Source organism: Lissotriton vulgaris, chromosome 9 (assembly GCF_964263255.1).
Source record: "Lissotriton vulgaris chromosome 9, aLisVul1.2, whole genome shotgun sequence".
Lineage (NCBI taxonomy): Eukaryota > Metazoa > Chordata > Amphibia > Caudata > Salamandridae > Lissotriton > Lissotriton vulgaris.
The window spans coordinates 966392162-966410056 of NC_141697.1; the positions used below are offsets into that span (position 1 = coordinate 966392162).

At 42.1% G+C, this 17895-nt stretch overlaps 1 protein-coding gene across 1 annotated transcript in view; it reads left to right on the forward strand.

Annotated features, from left to right (window-relative positions):
• The window catches only part of MAPKAPK3 (MAPK activated protein kinase 3), a 282502-nt gene that overhangs the window by 231379 nt on the left and 33228 nt on the right, over positions 1 to 17895 (forward strand). The window contains exon 9 of the mRNA XM_086938816.1: positions 3261 to 3385. Within this exon, the coding sequence (XP_086794942.1) occupies positions 3261 to 3385 (125 nt within the window). The remainder of the gene's footprint in view (positions 1 to 3260; positions 3386 to 17895) is intronic.

The following is a 17895-nucleotide window of genomic DNA, read 5'->3' on the forward strand; positions in this document are numbered from 1 at the left end:
CCATGACTCCTGGGGTACATTAAATCGTAACTCCTGTTATGGATGGCTTCACTCTGCAGTAACTCATACGTCCTGGTGTGGATGCCTACACTCTACATTATATCATAACTCATGGTATGGTGGCTACACTCTGCATTAACTCATCACTTTAGGTATGGATGGCTGGATTCTGCAGTAACTTCCAATGCTAGGGATACTTTTAGGAAGGGAACTGGAATCCTTCATTGCCTCAACAGCTTTGGAGTGGCAAGACAATTCTGTATTGGATGACGCTACTGTGGGTAGAGGTAGCTCATACAACACTGATTGGGTTATAGATGTGGTTGTATTACTGTGATGTGACTTTAAAGGTGAAATTGAATGTGATAGGTGCTGACTTGCTATCTGGATCATAAAATAGGAGACTATGCGTTGATGAACTTTGAAGGTGTTTCAGGTCAGTACACAATTGTATTGACTCTTTTAAATAGGGCGATCATAGACGGTTTCCAGTTGGCCTTCTGTTATCTTGTCTCCCCAAAGCCCATGTTCTTATACTGCAGAGTAATCATATGGGACGGCTTCAACAGCTTATGCACCTTGAGAAGGAGGTCCCCAATTACATAATAGAGAATGGTTAAGGGGCCGATAAGTGACTCTTCATGCTCTGAACTTTATAGACCAAATAGATTCAACTGCAAATGAAGGAGCATGGAAATTGTTTCCTGTCATTCCGGGATAAAATTTGGGTCCATCAACACATAATCACATGCTAGGGTTGCAGTGAGCCAGGTATTGGAATCCATAAAACAATATAATTTGAGTTTGTAGGCTTAGTATTAATCAAGATGCCTCATTTGTAGAGTGCTCCAAACTGCTTGAGCATTGACAAACCATGGTGATACTGTCTACACATGAAAAAAGTAAAGGAAATTACTTTACATAGAACAAGAGGAACAAGGCATTAAGAAGTTTGTGACAAAGATGATTATTCATAAGCTAAGTGGCCAGTTGTGAGGTCTGTGGCTGGTGAGCCAGTACCAACAGGGTTCCAACCCTCATCCATGCTGATGCCTATATTGTTGCTATAAGCCTTTAGGTCAGCACAAAGAGCAGGAAGGAACATACCACTCGAGCTTTTCTTTGCTTTACCTGTTATTGCATTAGAGTTCTTAAATAATCATTCAAAGAGATTTAAATGGGTAGCCCTAAAAGACAAGGTCAACTAGTGAGGTTATCGCACAAGAGGTATAGCTGAGTTACTTTTCCAGTGCTATAGAACAAGTGAATTGACCTGGAGGTGATGTATTACATTTTTCTAGAGACTAATATATTGTAGTCCAACCTTGATCTAACAAAAACTATTGTAAAGAGAATATGAGGCAAGAAAGAGGGAAAAAAGCAAATGAAATCCCTTGACTCCATCACTGAAGGGCCAGTGATAGGGCACTATCTTTGTTACAGCCGTAATTGTTTACCAGTAGCACCAGTAAGGGAAGTCTTATGTCACTTTATGTCACTTGGACAGAAGATGGGGTCACAAGGGGTTTTCTGCTGCCAATAACCCTAACCTCAATGTTATCCAGGTTAAGATCACCTACTAATGCCCATCCGTTCCTGTTTATTTGCCATATCTAGTGGTTAATCAGATCACTAGCAACTCAAAGAAGGATCTGCTTGTTAGTAAAATTGGAAGGCTCAAGGACCAAATAGGTGCACAAGAGACTTGAGTTGTATCTGACATATGTTAAGGGGCAGTGATGAACGGTGTCAAGACTTGCCATCTAGACCACACAGCTTACATTTGAACAAGAGAATGGAGGCTTCCTGCAGCAAGTTCATTAGAAAGTATGTGAACCACTATCATACCATGACACTTGGCCCCAGCCCTGGATGAAGTGATTTTCTGTGCCAAATGCTATTGACAGTATTCGTCATAAGGTCACATCCAAATGGACTCTCATCCATCTGGGACTTAAAGCACCAATCTGGGGATGAAACCCAACCTGGAAAAAATCCTAATGGTCATCTAAATCCAGGGGCAATATTACAATAAGTGCCCCGGGGCGCTATGGGCATTGCGCCCACTTTATGTGACCCTGGGGCAATTTGGCATTACAGAAGCAGCCCACATGCTTGTGCGTCCCCTTCTATAATATCAATAGCGCTGGTGCACTTAAAGCGCCAGTGCTACCTTCAGAGGGTGTTCCCTCATTTGCATAGGGGCTTGCCCTATGCAAATTAAGGAATTCCTTTGCCCCTGCGCCCGCGCCATATTATTACAGAAGCGGGCACAGAGTCAAAGGAGCTCTAAGGAGGCACACTGACAGTGCGCCATTTAAAAGGTGGCGCACTATCAGTGCGCCTCCTGACAGCAGCCCTCTGCAGGGGTTAAAGATGGTCCCATGGACCCCCCAGACATCCCCTTGCAGGGGGGTGCAGTTACTGACTGCACCCGCCTGCAAGCGGATCTCTAAACCCCCCCTTTGAAAGTGTAGGCGGGTGCCGCCTACACTGTGAAAACACGGAGCAGTTGCTCATTGTTTTCACATGAATGCGCTGCCCCCAGGGCAGCGCTAGTTCAAGGCTGCACTGGGGGCAGCGCATAAATCATAGTAGGGCACATTGGGATTGTTTGCGCTCGGTGCACCTTTCGAAAGGTGTGCCGGGCGCAAACAATTAGAATGCATAAAACGGCCCCAGGTGTTCCCTAAGCTGTGAGGCTACAATAAATGCAAGGTCTTTGGTGGTAGAGAAAAGGGCAAATTAAATTAGGCCTCCAGCTGGATGTGTCTGAAGGACACAATACAGATTTCTTTTGAAAAGGAGAGCGAGTAGCACAATTAAAACATTTATAGGGATACTTTGAGATTAAAATGAATGGTGAAGAGTAGTAGCCACAACACCTACCTTAGGCATGTGTTTATTGTGAAACCACACATGACAAGGATCTAAAATGGGCTGTACTTCAGTCTCTCCAAATCAGAACATTATAAGCCTTCCTCTGTATATTCAATATGGTAAAAACACATGTAGACCTTTCCAGGTCAGGTGATTATGCTTACCACAATAATCCCAGTGTGATTACATATTTTATGGCTTGTGAGAGGCAGTGATTTGGGGAGAAAAAAATTAGAAGCCAATAGTCATAAGTAATAGTAGGTAACTGGATATCTAAGGAGGAGAAATTGCCACTGCTCTGAAGAGGTGTGTTGAGGTAAGGTGTATTACACTCATATTCAGTTATCTGACTAACCTTTTCTTACCTGTGTCTCTTCCAGTCTCTGTGGCTTTCCCCCATTCTACTCTAACACAGGCCAGCCCATTTCTCCAGGGATGAAGAAGAGGATCCGCATGGGCCAGTACGAGTTTCCAAAGCCTGAGTGGTCGGAAGTATCAGAAGAAGGTATGGACATGAAAATGTATGGAGGGGCATTGTATTTGTATTCTTTTTCCCTTTGAGTTAGGTTTGCATGTTTTCTACATTGTGTGGTTGGTACCAATTTAGAATGTGAGACTCACCAGGTCGTTAGTACTGTCGTAAAGCAATATCATAGGATCGCAGGTTCAGCATTGAAAATCTTGCCTCAAAGCCCTTCGGAAATGTTCAGAATTTGGGAACTTGTAAAATCTCTATTGTGTCCCTCTCATGTTACTCGGTCAATCAATTGTGAGCCTGAACCCCTAATCTGACTGGTACACAATCCCCGAATGCAACTCTTTAAACATGGGAACTGTCGTCATTGGTATCACTGTGACCTTGAATTAGGAGGCTGGCTTATGTTTAGGAAAGGTTTTTTTCAATTAACTGAGTCTTTCCCCCAGATGTTCTGTTACTAGCACCCAAAACCTAAAACAGGTTCTGCATCTCTCCTTGAGGCTGAGAGTGATATTGTCTCTGGCTAAGGTAAGACAATATTGTTACATCTCTATTTAGTACTCTGTGGAGTGTCTCAGTTCTGCCTGCTGGGAATTATCATAGTCCCCCAACGAGACAATTTTAGTTTTGAGTGTGCTTGATGTCCTATATGTAATATTTCTCTAAGGGAAAGATGGTGGTTACAGGGTTTTAGAACTTTGGAAGTATATCTATGAAGCAAGTGATCTTGAACTAGAATCCTAGATTACGTGGAGTTTTAGCTTTAGTAGGATTAGCCCAATTAAATTGGTCCACACAAATGGTCATTGTAATACTTTGGTCAGTGCTACACCAGCCTTATGCTAGTTTCAGCACCAATAAACACAAAAAAAACTTCACTCCATCCATGGCTGGATGCACAGAATACACTCAAATACATCCATACCACTTTACTTACAGAAAACATCTAAACATTCAAGACAGTGTTTGCAGACAATATCAGCCTGCAAATGCAGATAAACCTTAGATTGGTAGAGTGCTACACCTAGTGGACTCCAGGTCCACAGTGCTGACATCTTGGTGGAGCAAGAACCTTACCTCGCCATTTGCTTTTTCATGACCATGAAAGACCACGTAAATGTCCCTGGCTGCATATACATTGCGTACTGTTTTTACTGCTGATAGCGGGATAGGTAAGAATGGTATTTGCACTATGCAAACTTGGTGAAAAATCCAGACTCCACTATGTCACCTTAAATGGATCTTTATCTCAAACTGAAGCTAAAATCATAAACTCAATGACATTGCAATGACAGTGAAGCAGATTTGCCCCACAGTAACGACAGAGATTCATTTCAAACCATAAAGGTTTATGATCACATAAGTAAAGATACAATCTCAGATCAGTACATTCAATCATAAATGATAATCGCACAGCTATGTCTTATTTGTAATTCCGTCAGTCATATAAACAGTGCAAATGTGGTTATCTAGTGGCAGAATAGGTAACATAATGGTTCAGTTCCCCATACGGGAAATATCCTATGCTAACCTTAGGTGACACTTAAGGCTGGCTAATTAATAAGCAGCTGGCATCAGCAAAGACAGAATCTCAAATAAAACGAAATGAACGTTCTTATCAGGAGAAGTGAAAATGTCCTTGCGCTTGTTAGGAAGGTTATGAGTAGAAATATAAGGAGCATTGAATATCAAGAGAGGGTAAGAATCGCCCTTTTGCAAAGATGCACAGGGACAAAGCAAGTTTGATTCACTAACAATGGTGTCACACAGTTAAAAATGGAGTTTCATCGAAAAGTTACTTCCTACAGGTTCCCAGCAAATAAGGACCAATAAAAAGCCAGTGTCCCCACTCCCCAATCAAATCAGTGCCTGCCGCCTTCTCACGTTTATTATAATGGCAACTTCTTCCATCGCTTCAGCCTTCACGATATCACACAAAGGAGTATTCACCTCCTATCCTCTCATCCTAGGCAGATACTGGAATCAACATCCAAACAATTAATTGAATCTAGACGACTTTCAAACACTCAGCTAACAAGGAATATCATTTCTAAATGAGAACTCGGTGACTTTTATGCCTGAAACAGTAAAAGTGTTATGTACACCAAGCAGAAATACAACATTGATTTCAGAATGGAGCAAGTCACCTAAGTCTACTCACAACAATGTTAAGGTGCACATGTCCAAACTCAAGGCAGTCAAAATATCTGATTAGTTTGGGAGCATATTATCAAGACAGGTGGTACAACTATCGCTGTTTTAGCGGCAGAAAACTGCAGCTAAAACAGCGATAATGGGCTTGATAATATGCTCTATGGAATTCCAATTGAAGCCCATGTTAAATGTGAAGGACATCTAACACGAGCTTCTATTGGGATTCCATGGAGCATATTATGAAGCCCATTATCGCCGTTTTAGCGGCAGTTTTCTGCCACTAAAACAGGGATAATTTTATCGCCTGTCTTGATAATATGCCCCTTAGTTTACTATATCTAAATACAAATTAAAATGTAGAGCAATATATAGAGTATTATGTGAAATAACACATAACTCCTGTGTAAAATGAGTAAATCATGCAAAAAATGGTTATGCAGGTTACAAATTAACATATCATTAAGCACAAGTGAGTGATGGTGGTGTTGCAACAAGGGGTGGTGAGGGACAGAGTCTCTGAATTAAGCAGAAAGCTCTCACCCAGTCAAGAGATCAGGGCTAGATCCAAAACCGTTTTTTAGCTCACTGCACCATCCCAGTTTCAGAACCTGGCTGTATGCAAATTAGTCTGTTCCTGTCCCAGTGCATGATGGGAACAGGGCAAACCAAACTACAAAAGCCAATTCTTACACTGGGAAGGAAACAAGCTCCCGGGGACCGGTTTCTGGCATTACAGCCGTCTTCGGCCCGGTTTGCTTGAATCCTGATGGTGCAATGAGCAAGGGTCTCACATCTGAGAATACCCTTCCACGCTTAGGGTGGACAAAAATATTTACAACAAGGGGTGGTGAGGGACAGAGTCTCTGAATTAAGCAGAAAGCTCTCACCCAGTCAAGAGATCAGGGCTAGATCCAAAACCGTTTTTTAGCTCACTGCACCATCCCAGTTTCAGAACCTGGCTGTATGCAAATTAGTCTGTTCCTGTCCCAGTGCATGATAGGAACAGGGCAAACCAAACTACAAAAGCCAATTCTTACACTGGGAAGGAAACAAGCTCCCGGGGACCGGTTTCTGGCATTACAGCCGTCTTCGGCCCGGTTTGCTTGAATCCTGATGGTGCAATGAGCAAGGGTCTCACATCTGAGAATACCCTTCCACGCTTAGGGTGGACAAAAATATTTACAACAAGGGGTGGTGAGGGACAGAGTCTCTGAATTAAGCAGAAAGCTCTCACCCAGTCAAGAGATCAGGGCTAGATCCAAAACCGTTTTTTAGCTCACTGCACCATCCCAGTTTCAGAACCTGGCTGTATGCAAATTAGTCTGTTCCTGTCCTAGTGGTGAAGAATTGGCTTGGTAGTTTAGTCTGCCCTGTTCCCTGTTCCCATGATGCACTGGGCCAGGGACAGACTGATTTGCATATAGCCAGGTTCTGAGCTGGGATGGGGCAGTGAGATAAATAACGGTGATGGATCAAGCCCTGATCTTTGGACTGGGTAAGAGTGGTCTGTTAAACTCAGACACTCTGTTCATCACCACCCCCTTTTTGTAAATCGTTTTTGGCCACTATAGGTGTGGCAGGGTATACTCAGACATGAGTCCCTTTCTCACTGCTCCATCAGGATTCAAGCAAGCCGGGCCGAAGAAGGCTGAAATGCCAGAAACCGGTCCCCAGTAGCTTGTCTCCTTTCTGGTGAAGAATTGGCTTGGTAGTTTAGTCTGCCCTGTTCCCATGATGCACTGGGCCAGGGACAGACTGATTTGCATATAGCCAGGTTCTGAGCTGGGATGGGGCAGTGAGATAAATAACGGTGATGGATCAAGCCCTGATCTTTGGACTGGGTAAGAGTGGTCTGTTTAACTCAGACACTCTGTTCATCACCACCCCCTTTTTGTAAATCGTTTTTGGCCACTATAGGTGTGGCAGGGTATACTCAGACATGAGTCCCTTTCTCACTGCTCCATCTGGATTCAAGCAAGCCGGGCCGAAGAAGGCTGAAATGCCAGAAACCGGTCCCCGGTAGCTTGTCTCCTTTCTGGTGAAGAATTGGCTTGGTAGTTTAGTCTGCCCTGTTCCCATGATGCACTGGGCCAGGGACAGACTGATTTGCATATAGCCAGGTTCTGAGCTGGGATGGGGCAGTGAGATAAATAACGGTGATGGATCAAGCCCTGATCTTTGGACTGGGTAAGAGTGGTCTGTTTAACTCAGACACTCTGTTCATCACCACCCCCTTTTTGTAAATAGTTTTTGGCCACTATAGGTGTGGCAGGGTATACTCAGACATGAGTCCCTTTCTCACTGCTCCATCAGGATTCAAGCAAGCCGGGCCGAAGAAGGCTGAAATGCCAGAAACCGGTCCCCGGTAGCTTGTCTCCTTTCTGGTGAAGAATTGGCTTGGTAGTTTAGTCTGCCCTGTTCCCATGATGCACTGGGCCAGGGACAGACTGATTTGCATATAGCCAGGTTCTGAGCTGGGATGGGGCAGTGAGATAAATAACGGTGATGGATCAAGCCCTGATCTTTGGACTGGGTAAGAGTGGTCTGTTTAACTCAGACACTCTGTTCATCACCACCCCCTTTTTGTAAATCGTTGATGGTGGCGTTGCGTCACCACTGCTTCCTCTTTGCTCATGAGACAGAATCGTGTATCCTCTACAGGTAAGACTACGGCTCTTCAGAAATAAACCAAGCAATGTTGTGCTGGCTTGAAAGTCTGAGGTTCCTAGACGCAGAGAAAGCTTTCGACCGTGTTGCATGGCAATATTTATGGACAACCATGGCACAAAGGGGGCTTTGGCCCTGGCATTGTAACAGCTATACAGGCCATGTATCATCGGCCATATGCCAAATAGAATATCATGGCAGAAGAGTCCGCTTCAATAACAATTGCGAGAGGGACAAGGCAGGGGTGTCCCTGCTCGCCAATATTCTTTGCTATTTATATTGACATCTTCATCGAGCAAATTCTCCAGGACCAGACTATCACCCCAGTCCAACGTAATACCTGCGAGACAAAAATATGGCATATGCCGATGACCTGGCGGTAATAACAACAGAGCCAGACAAGGCGATAATTCGAATCCAGGAATTAGCAGAAGAGTATTACCGGAAATCAGGTTACCTTTTAAACGCAGGCAAAACACAGATTTTATGAAACATTAACACCGGGTGTAATGATTCTCGAAAATTGGCTGAAGTAACCTATTTAGGTATTAACACCTTGACTGCTAAGGCAATTCCAGCTGTGTGCTAAGGAATGCAGGATCCCATTGTTCATGACAAGCTCAGCTCGTCATAAACACACGACCAGTGTACTGCATGACGAGCTGAGCTCGTCATGAGCAGGGAAGGGGTTAAGATCACTAGAGATATAGGTACCATCTGGAAAATAAACATGCAACCTATATGTGATCAGAGTAGCATAGATCTTCAATGGTTGAATAGACTCCACTTATCTCTTATAGGACGATGCAACGTCTTAAAAATGATTGTGTTCCCGAAAATTTTATATTTGTTTAGATGAATACCAACCATTATCAAAGAACAATTTTTAAGAAGAATAGATAGCATCTTCAGCTCTTTCATTTGGAAATACTCTAAAATTCGCAGATCTTTTACATTTTTAACATTACCGCAGGAACAAGGAGGATGGTCTGCCCCAAATATTACATATTACTATTACGCGTGTTTTCTGCAGCAAATGGCATATGTAATTATGCCAGGCAGCAGGGGCAGGCAATAACCTAAATGATGATCTACCCTCAATTTATGAGCTAGCCGTAGGTAATATCGCTCAAGGGATACTCTCCAGACAAATTGAGCCCAGCTATTATAAAAAAAAATTAAAAAAAGATAATGTTTGCAGTTTGGAAGATCTGGAAAAAGATGCAGATTTTATTTAATATACATGTATATAATAGATATACTCCGCTATGGCGATCCTTTAATTCCTCCCCATTGTAGTATGATAGAACAGCTTGGCAATGGGAGGAAAAGGGAGTACTCATGGTGGGTGATTTATATAGTGCTGAACAAAGATTGCCAATTCTGGAGCTTCAACAAAAATACTGCTTATCTGATAACTCGCTTTTTAAATATAATCAGATTACAAGTTATCTGAATAAAGTTATAAAAAAGGGATTAATGCTTCATAAGATACCCTTAATTGAAATGATCTCCAATCCGCTGACTCGAATTAAGAATATATATAAAGTCTTAATGGATACACTCCCAGATGATCTGATAGCGGTTGAGGCTAAATGGGCTATGAAGACCGGGGATCGTAATATCGATCTATACAGATCCTTGAATTTATCTAAGGAGAATTTTCTGGTTGCGAATTTAAAAGCCCAACATTATTATACACTATATGATCTTTATTTTACCCCTGAAAAATTACATTGTTGGGGTAAAAGAGATAACAATAAATGCCCTAGATGCAAGCAAGGACCTGCAGAAACGATACACATGTTCTATAGCTGCGATCAACTGAATACAGTGGTGAAACAACTGGAATCTTTTTTGACAACAGCAGTAGCACATCCCAGTAAAATATCTGCCTCCTTAATGTTATTAGGATGCGATGAAAGTTTAACAATGCGACTACCTTGCGAGCAAATTTGTCTTTATCGCAATTGCGGTAATGAGACTCCAAATTTCAACCCATTGAAAAGATGCAGATCCCCCACGATTTCAAGCATGGATCGGCCGTCTACCGGCTATATATCACTTGGAAAAGGAACTTTATAAGTGTAAAGGCCGGGCTGCCTGAAAACGGGGTGGAGTAATTTGGGCTCCGCTTCATTGATGGATTGCTGATCCAACCACTACAGAGTTAATTATCACTTAGCTAAAGTTGGTCGGGGGATCGGACTAATAATAATATGTCAACCTGTTTTTCTCTTCGTTTTTTCTTATTTTTTTTCTTTTTTTTCTTCCTTTTTTCTTCGTTCTTTCTATGCTGGGATTATATAACATTGCTTTTGTGATTTAAGACATATACTATACGATATATTAGCTTTAATTGCTGAATACGTTAGATATTATAAGATTTACATGTATGAAATAACGATGAAACTATGTTTGCAAATCCTCTTTATTAAAAAAAAAAAAGGAAATTAGGCAGGCATCTGTCTACACCAAATTTAGGCAACTTCTAAAGACGTGGTCGTTTACACAGGCTTATAAATACTAGGGATCCTCGACTTTTCATTAACTAGCACCTAGAGACCTACCCAGTGATTGCGAGCTCTATAAATACCCAATAACATAACATAACAAATGAGCAACGTATTCTCAACGCCAGACTTCGCATCAGAAGCCCTCATTGATGGTGTCATGTTTTAGGCTTTGACAAGGGTGTGCTTATGTATTATTGAGATGTGAGAAATGTGGGTGTGGAAAATTATATTAATTTAAGACCATACCTTCAACCAGAACTGTTGAGTAAAGGGACATAAAAAAAGCATATGAAATAAATCAGCATTTAAAGCATTACATGACCAACATTTTGGGGTGGCTGTAGACTTAAAGTTTTGCAACGAAGTTGGAGTAAACATAAGTTTATTGTATAGAAAGAAAAGAGTTTGAGTAGTACTAGCCAATCTTTAAGTCTTACGGATTTTTAACCATAATTTATCTCAAAATTCGGAGAGCCACGAGGAATAGAAGCCTTGTTCCCATTGTAATTTAATGTTAGTCTTATTTCTGTGATGTGGAAGTTTATTGAGGAACATGTAAATAGATTATGCACTTGATTGGGAACTTAATAAAGGGAGAATATTGTTTAAGATAATAAAGAAGGTGAAATGGAAGATAATGAAGACTGAGAAGAGGATGTGGTTTGAAGTAAGATCCCAAATTTATTAGAATATGATTTGGGTAAATTATAGAGTAATTGTGCTTCAAGAAAGGTAAGAAATTTACCACTTGAATAAAGTTGATGAACCCGAAGCAAACCTTTATCCCGCTAAGTTTTCCAATAAATGGATTTATGATTGAAAAAAAAAAAAATGAAAGGCCGAGGTTCCTTACAGTTGACTCCAGACAAAAGTCCACTGGGGCAAGTAATCCAATGGCCAGTATGATCTTTACGAGTCACATCACTTTTCCATAAAAAGAGATGGCTTTTGAGATTCTCGAATTTAGGAGCTGCGTGTGAAGAGCTGGGCTGCCAACCTTGTCCCACAGAAGCCAACTGTTTCTTTCCATAAATGATGCTCGGATCGTCATAACTAATATGGGGAGTATAGCAAGGATGTACTATAAAGATAAGTGTCTAAATATGTGATACATGTGCCACAATCTGCACAATAGTGCAGTTATTTGAAGATTAGATACAAAGACAAACATTAATGAAGCTTGAGGAGCCAAAACAATCAACATGGCATATGTGAAGCCATTAATCTCCAAAAGCCGCCCCTTCCAAACAAAGAGTGCTGCTTGTCAAGTCTTCTTTCGTTTATTCAGGTTGATCACTGTAATGAGCACCAGGATGCATGTATAGGTAACAGATAGCACTTTACAAGTGAACTATTAATAATAATAGTTAGTTTATATGATTCAATCCTGTGTTTGACTCAATCGGAGCGCCCTGCAAACTGAGTTCAATCCAGGCAATGAAGAATTTAATCTTTAATGGTGAAGGCATCCTACTGTATGGCTTTGGGTTGAATCTGTTACCGAAGCAGATGAGCTGCGTTGAATAAGTTGGAAGGCATACAAGTACCCAGGAGGTCGAGTTAAGGAGGGTAAGTTGAATCTGGATTCTTATCCCTCAAGCCATATCAAAGTGGAGGGGAGGGAATGTCTGGTGCTGCAGAGTTTGTGCTTTTTCTAGGCAGTGAAGGTGGTTCCATTCCAGCAGGAGCACTGAACATTGAGTGAAATCCAAATGGGTGCTTGCATGAACAATTCGGGGAAAGTGGTAGATATTGAGGTGTGCTTAATGGCCTGTGTCAGTTATTGGGCATGCTGTGGTTCCTGGCTAAGACTGTTCTGAGCTGTGGCTAAGTGCCTTGACTTGAGGGAAAAGTTTCTAAAGTGGTCCTCTGTTGTTGCACTTTGCAGTTCAATTTCTACATGCACAGTCAACTTTATAAACCATTATAGGGGTCTCCTCACAATGCTGCTCAATGAAATAAGCTCTCGTAAATGCCCAGTAGATAATAGAGAAAAACCAAAAAGTACGGGCAGGAACTCACTAGCAGAGGGTCATACCACTTCAATAGCCCCAGAGGAATCTTACATGAAATCTTCATTTTTAAGGCCCAGATATTGGTAAAATTCTGAGATCCATTTCTTTGGCAAGATTTTCATGCTTCCACTTTCGTATGATAATATGATTCTGAGACACACTGGTATTTTAGGGTGTAAGCTCCACCCATTAGTAAAAATCTGATATCGGTCACTCAAAATTTCATACCATAACACATTCCCTTCGTTAAAAGAATCACCTTATCCATGTCCTTGGAATGTGACTCATGGGCAAAAATCTCTCAGAAGTCTTTGAAAATAACTCAACATAGCGGGGGATTGGCTCTCTAAATAGAATATAGCATTTATTCCGGTCCTCCCTAGTTTGCTGATCCCTGCACCCTAGAGAGCAATGGACATCAATCATCTCCCTTTCCTGCTGAACACTAACAGAGCTCATGATGTACATCTTCTCACTTTCCAGACTAAGAAAGTGTGGCTGCGACCACCTTTCAGTGCTCTTAATTGAGTTGTTTCTTACTTCTGGCACTCACGTCATATGTCTTACACCCTTTAAATCTGGTTCTAAATTGGCATCCTGTGGAGTACATCAGGATCAATAGTATCCCAGAAACTATTCACCATTTGTTTGGTCCTCCTAGCCCAACTGTGGGTTTGCATTTCTACAAGTAAGCTGATGATAAACAATTAATCTTGAAATATCAGCTGTCAAACTGCTCACAATTGACTTCCACACCTGTTTCCATGAACCAGCCAGCCAGCCTCATAACAGTCCACCACTGGATGGCCACCAACATCTTGAAACTTGATCCCTAAAAATCTGAATTTATAAACTCCAGAAGTGACATTCATAAATTCAACTTTTTCATCTGCCCTGAAGGTATGGGTCTCTGTGCCAAGGTGGTATGCAGTGGTGCTGATACAATTTTCAGAGTGGGGGTGCTGCCATCAATATTACATCACTGAAGTTGTAGGGCTCTTGAAAAATCCTAGTGTAATTCAGAAAAAGAGAGTAGCAAATGAGCAACACCAATTCAGCAGGTGAGAGGTCAGGGTATGATATGTAGCTGGTGGTGCAATCAGGAGCACACTATCGCAAATATATTACGAAAGCACGGTGTAGCAGTGCACCGTGATTTACAGACACCACATTTTCCATTAAAATGGTCACTAAATTTGCACAGATGTATAGTTTTACTCATAAAACTCTATTGTGCACAAACATTAATGTATGTTAAACTCGTTTCAGCAAATACTTAATATTTGTGCATCCCCAAGTGCCTTGATTTGTTTTAATCCTAATAAAACCCTTGTTTCCATCCCACTTCAGAATAAAAACTATACACAGTGCCTGTCAAACAGTGCAGGGATGGGAAGGGATGGCCCCAGGGCCAAATGTGGAGGGCCAGGGGCATGGGGACCCTGCTAGGGCACCCCAAAGACACTTTCCAACAGCAGTCCCGACATGAAACTGCTGTCGGAAAGTGCCATCAAAATCCCAACGGTGGAACGGCTGTCCTTTAGGGATTATGAGGCCTTTCCGACTGGTGTATGGGCTCCTTGAGCCCGTCAGAACCGAGTCGGATTCCACAGGCAGTTTTATCTTGGACTGCCATCATTGTAATACGGCGGTCATAGTTTAAACCTACAATTTCGGTCAAAAAGCCTCCGGTCAGCGCGTCGAAGGTTTTCCGACGGACATTGTAACTAGGCCCATAGTGTAAAAGCACAGCAACTGTGACGATTAAAAAAACAATAACAAATTCACAGGCATCTGTATATCTCATTCATCATCCAAACCTCATAATTGTCCCTTTTCAGGTGCGTCAGCATCCCTGTGTCCTACTTCTAGTGCCTATAGTGGTATATTATTTTGGTATTTTTTTAGACTCTGATCTTACTTTACAACTTCAGATCTCCATGGTGGCTAGTACAAGTTTCTAGCAACTCAAATGTCTGAGGAAAATGATGCCCTTTATTGATATCTATCACCATATGCCAGTTGCCCTGGTGTCAATTCAATCTTGTTTGGACTATGGCAATGCCAGCTCTGTGAAGCTCCCAGTCAAACCTTTAAATTACCTGCATTTCAGGCAACACATAGCTGTCCGTCTTTTGGATCATCGGCTCTTCCTAAAGTGAACACATCTCTCCTGTCCTCAAACAAATGCACATCATGCAAATGGTTACCCATTAGGAAGAGGATCTTATTTAAGTCAATGATCATCATATATCGGATAACCCATGGTTCTGCTCCTCAGTTTCTGTACTCTAAACATATATGTGCCCCCATGGGTGTCTTCATCCTTGTAGGCCTTTAATGTTGAACATCCCAATAATGTGGAGACAAACCTATACAGATAATGCCCTTTCTATCGCCGCAGTAAAGGAATGGAGCAAACTCCCCAGTTAACTCAGCTCCTGCCTAGCCCTTCTTAATTTCGGAAACTTTAAAGATCTATATTTTTAACCTTTCACATTCATTGTTTATTTACCTTCCTCGTTCTGTTTTAGTTCTTCTCAAACTCAGGACCAGGAAAGTAGTAAATGTAAGCTTAATAAACACACAAATACAAATATGTCTGGTTTGGGGCTTACTATGGATGGAACAGCCAAGATCAGCAGCAGACAGTGTCTGCAGTAAACCCGTCACTTATGAGTTCTCTTTCTCCTCACTTCCTTCTGCAAATTGCCGACTTGCAATAACTAAATTCATTAGGTTTTCTCTTGGCTTTAATTCTACCAATGATGAAAAAAGATGGTAAATGTTTTTATACTCTTATGTCTTAAACAGTGGGAGATACTTAAAATCTGTCTTTTGAGTTGATCTTGTCATACAGAATTGCATGATTGTCTGTAATTAAAATCTCTTTAGCCACCACCAACACGAATAATTCCAGGAAACAATTGCACATTATGTTTTTTCATATTAGGTTGATGGTTAAGCTGCCAGTCTTTTTTTTACACCATGTGGGATATTGTAACAATTCCCATGGGGAGATAAATTGGTACTTCTTACTAAACCTCCTACCCATTGGCGGCACAAGTTTTGGGGGCGGTTGTCTCCCCCCACTCTTACCAGCGGCCGTGTGGGATGGCTCAATTGCCAGCACCCCCTCTCTTTTCCGACCGCCACGGGCAGCAAAAGGTCTAGCTGCACCACAGTCCCTACCTTTCCATAGCCAGGGTTCAATTGTTTATTGGTGTTAATATTTATGATATTAGTTTGTATTTTAGAATTTAGTACCTTTCAGTGGTAGCTGCCTAGCCTATCAAAATGTGAGTGTGGAGTTAACAAAATGATGACTGAAATTATGTTTATGTAGAGAGAGAGGTTTGCCTCTGCTCCACATGGTAAAGACAGGTACCTCTAGTCACACATGGTAGTTGCTCTGTTTCTTTTAACACTTGCATAAGAATCTTGATGGTAATTTCACAGCCCATTAGACTTTTCTGCTTGTAAGTCGATTAGAGGAGCTCTGTAGCTCCGACAGAAATGCAGAAAGTGGCCCCATGCACCTTGCAAAACCTATAATGTCTTCATTATGCAGATATTGTCATCCAAATCGCTACCAGAAAGTACAGATTTGCCATGTTTTTTCGCCTATCACCTACCTTTCACCACTATCAATTGTAGTAGCCAATTTGTTTTTTGGGCCTTTTACTGAGTGTTATACATTCAACCTGTCTTCTATTTAGTAGTCTTACTAGTCTGTCTTGTTGTGCGTTAAAAAGTAAATGATTAATGAATTGATGACTTGAACAAAATCTCGATGAAAAAGTGTGTTGGAAGAGTGTCATTTGGATTTTATGGATCTAGTTCTTAGAATATTCCCATTAGCTGAAAGTAGAATCATCACTGACAATTTAGGGCATTAAGATTTAAGATGAGTTGTAAGCATCGTTCAAAAGGGCTCAGCAAAATGATTAGGTAACACTTTGGTTACCAAGGTGAGGATGACACAGTACTCCGAATTGTGTTTCAATGGTAGAAGGCCTGCATCTTAAGATACTGCAAAAGTGTTTCCCAACAGTGAGTAGGTCAGTGGCGACTAGGACACCGGGGGAGTATTTTTCTGTTGTGAGAGCATATGGTGGCCACCTGTCTGCGTTTGACCTCAACAGTTCCGCTGTAGCCCAATTGGTTTTGGTGAGAAGCAAAGGTTACCCTTTGGAAGTTTTATTATTTCCACATCTGAGGAAATCTTTGCTTGGTCCACTGCAGGATACCTGGCCCACTGTGGCATATGTAATTTCTAATTTAAAACATTTATAAAGCGCAGCGTGCACCGAACGGTTTCTTGGCGCTAGTGGAGGGTATTGGCTACAGAGACAAAAGTAAGATCCGGTGGTAGAGCCGGGGAGGGGGTTTACACAGGGAAAGCCTGTTTGAAAAGAAACGTTTTTAGTTCCTTACGGAAGGAAACATAATGGGTAGCCGCACGAAGGTGGTCTGGGAGGGAGTTCCAGAAAGTGGGGGCCAAGGTGGAGAAGTTGGACCCACCCCACTTTTTGCGTCTGAAGCGTGGGATTTGAAGGAGGGATTTGGTGGAGGAACGAAGTTCTCTGGGGGGAGCGTATTCTTTTATTAGTGAGGAAATGAAGGCGGGGGCGGTGCCTTGTCGGGCCTGGAAAACCATGCAGGCAGTTTTAAACAGAGAACGTTCTTTAACAGGGAGCCAATGAAGCTCCCTGAGGAGGGGTGTGGAGTGGTGATAGCGTGGGAGTCCAAAAACCAGCCGGGCAGCTTGGTTTTGGACCAGCTGCAGCCTCCTGAGACTGCATGCTGGTATGCCATTGTAAAGAGCGTTGCCATAATCCAGCCGTGATATCACTAGACCGCTCTGATCATTTTGAGTGCCTGGGGGGAGAAGAAACGAGCGACAGTGCGGATAGTTCGGAGGGTGAGGAAGCAGGAGGAAACCACAGAGCTGATTTGGGAGTGAAGGGTAAGTTGATTATTCATTTTGACCCCCAGCGTTTTGACCGTGGTAGAAGGAGTGGGGGCGGGACCAAGGGTTGGGGGCCAGAAAAGAGAGTTCCAGGGACTGGAAGAACCACCGGTAAGAACCAACTCGGTTTTGTCCGGGTTCAATTTGAGATGGTTGTGGTTCATTCAGTCCCTGATGAATGTCATGGTGTGCTGAAAGCTGGAGACAGAGAGG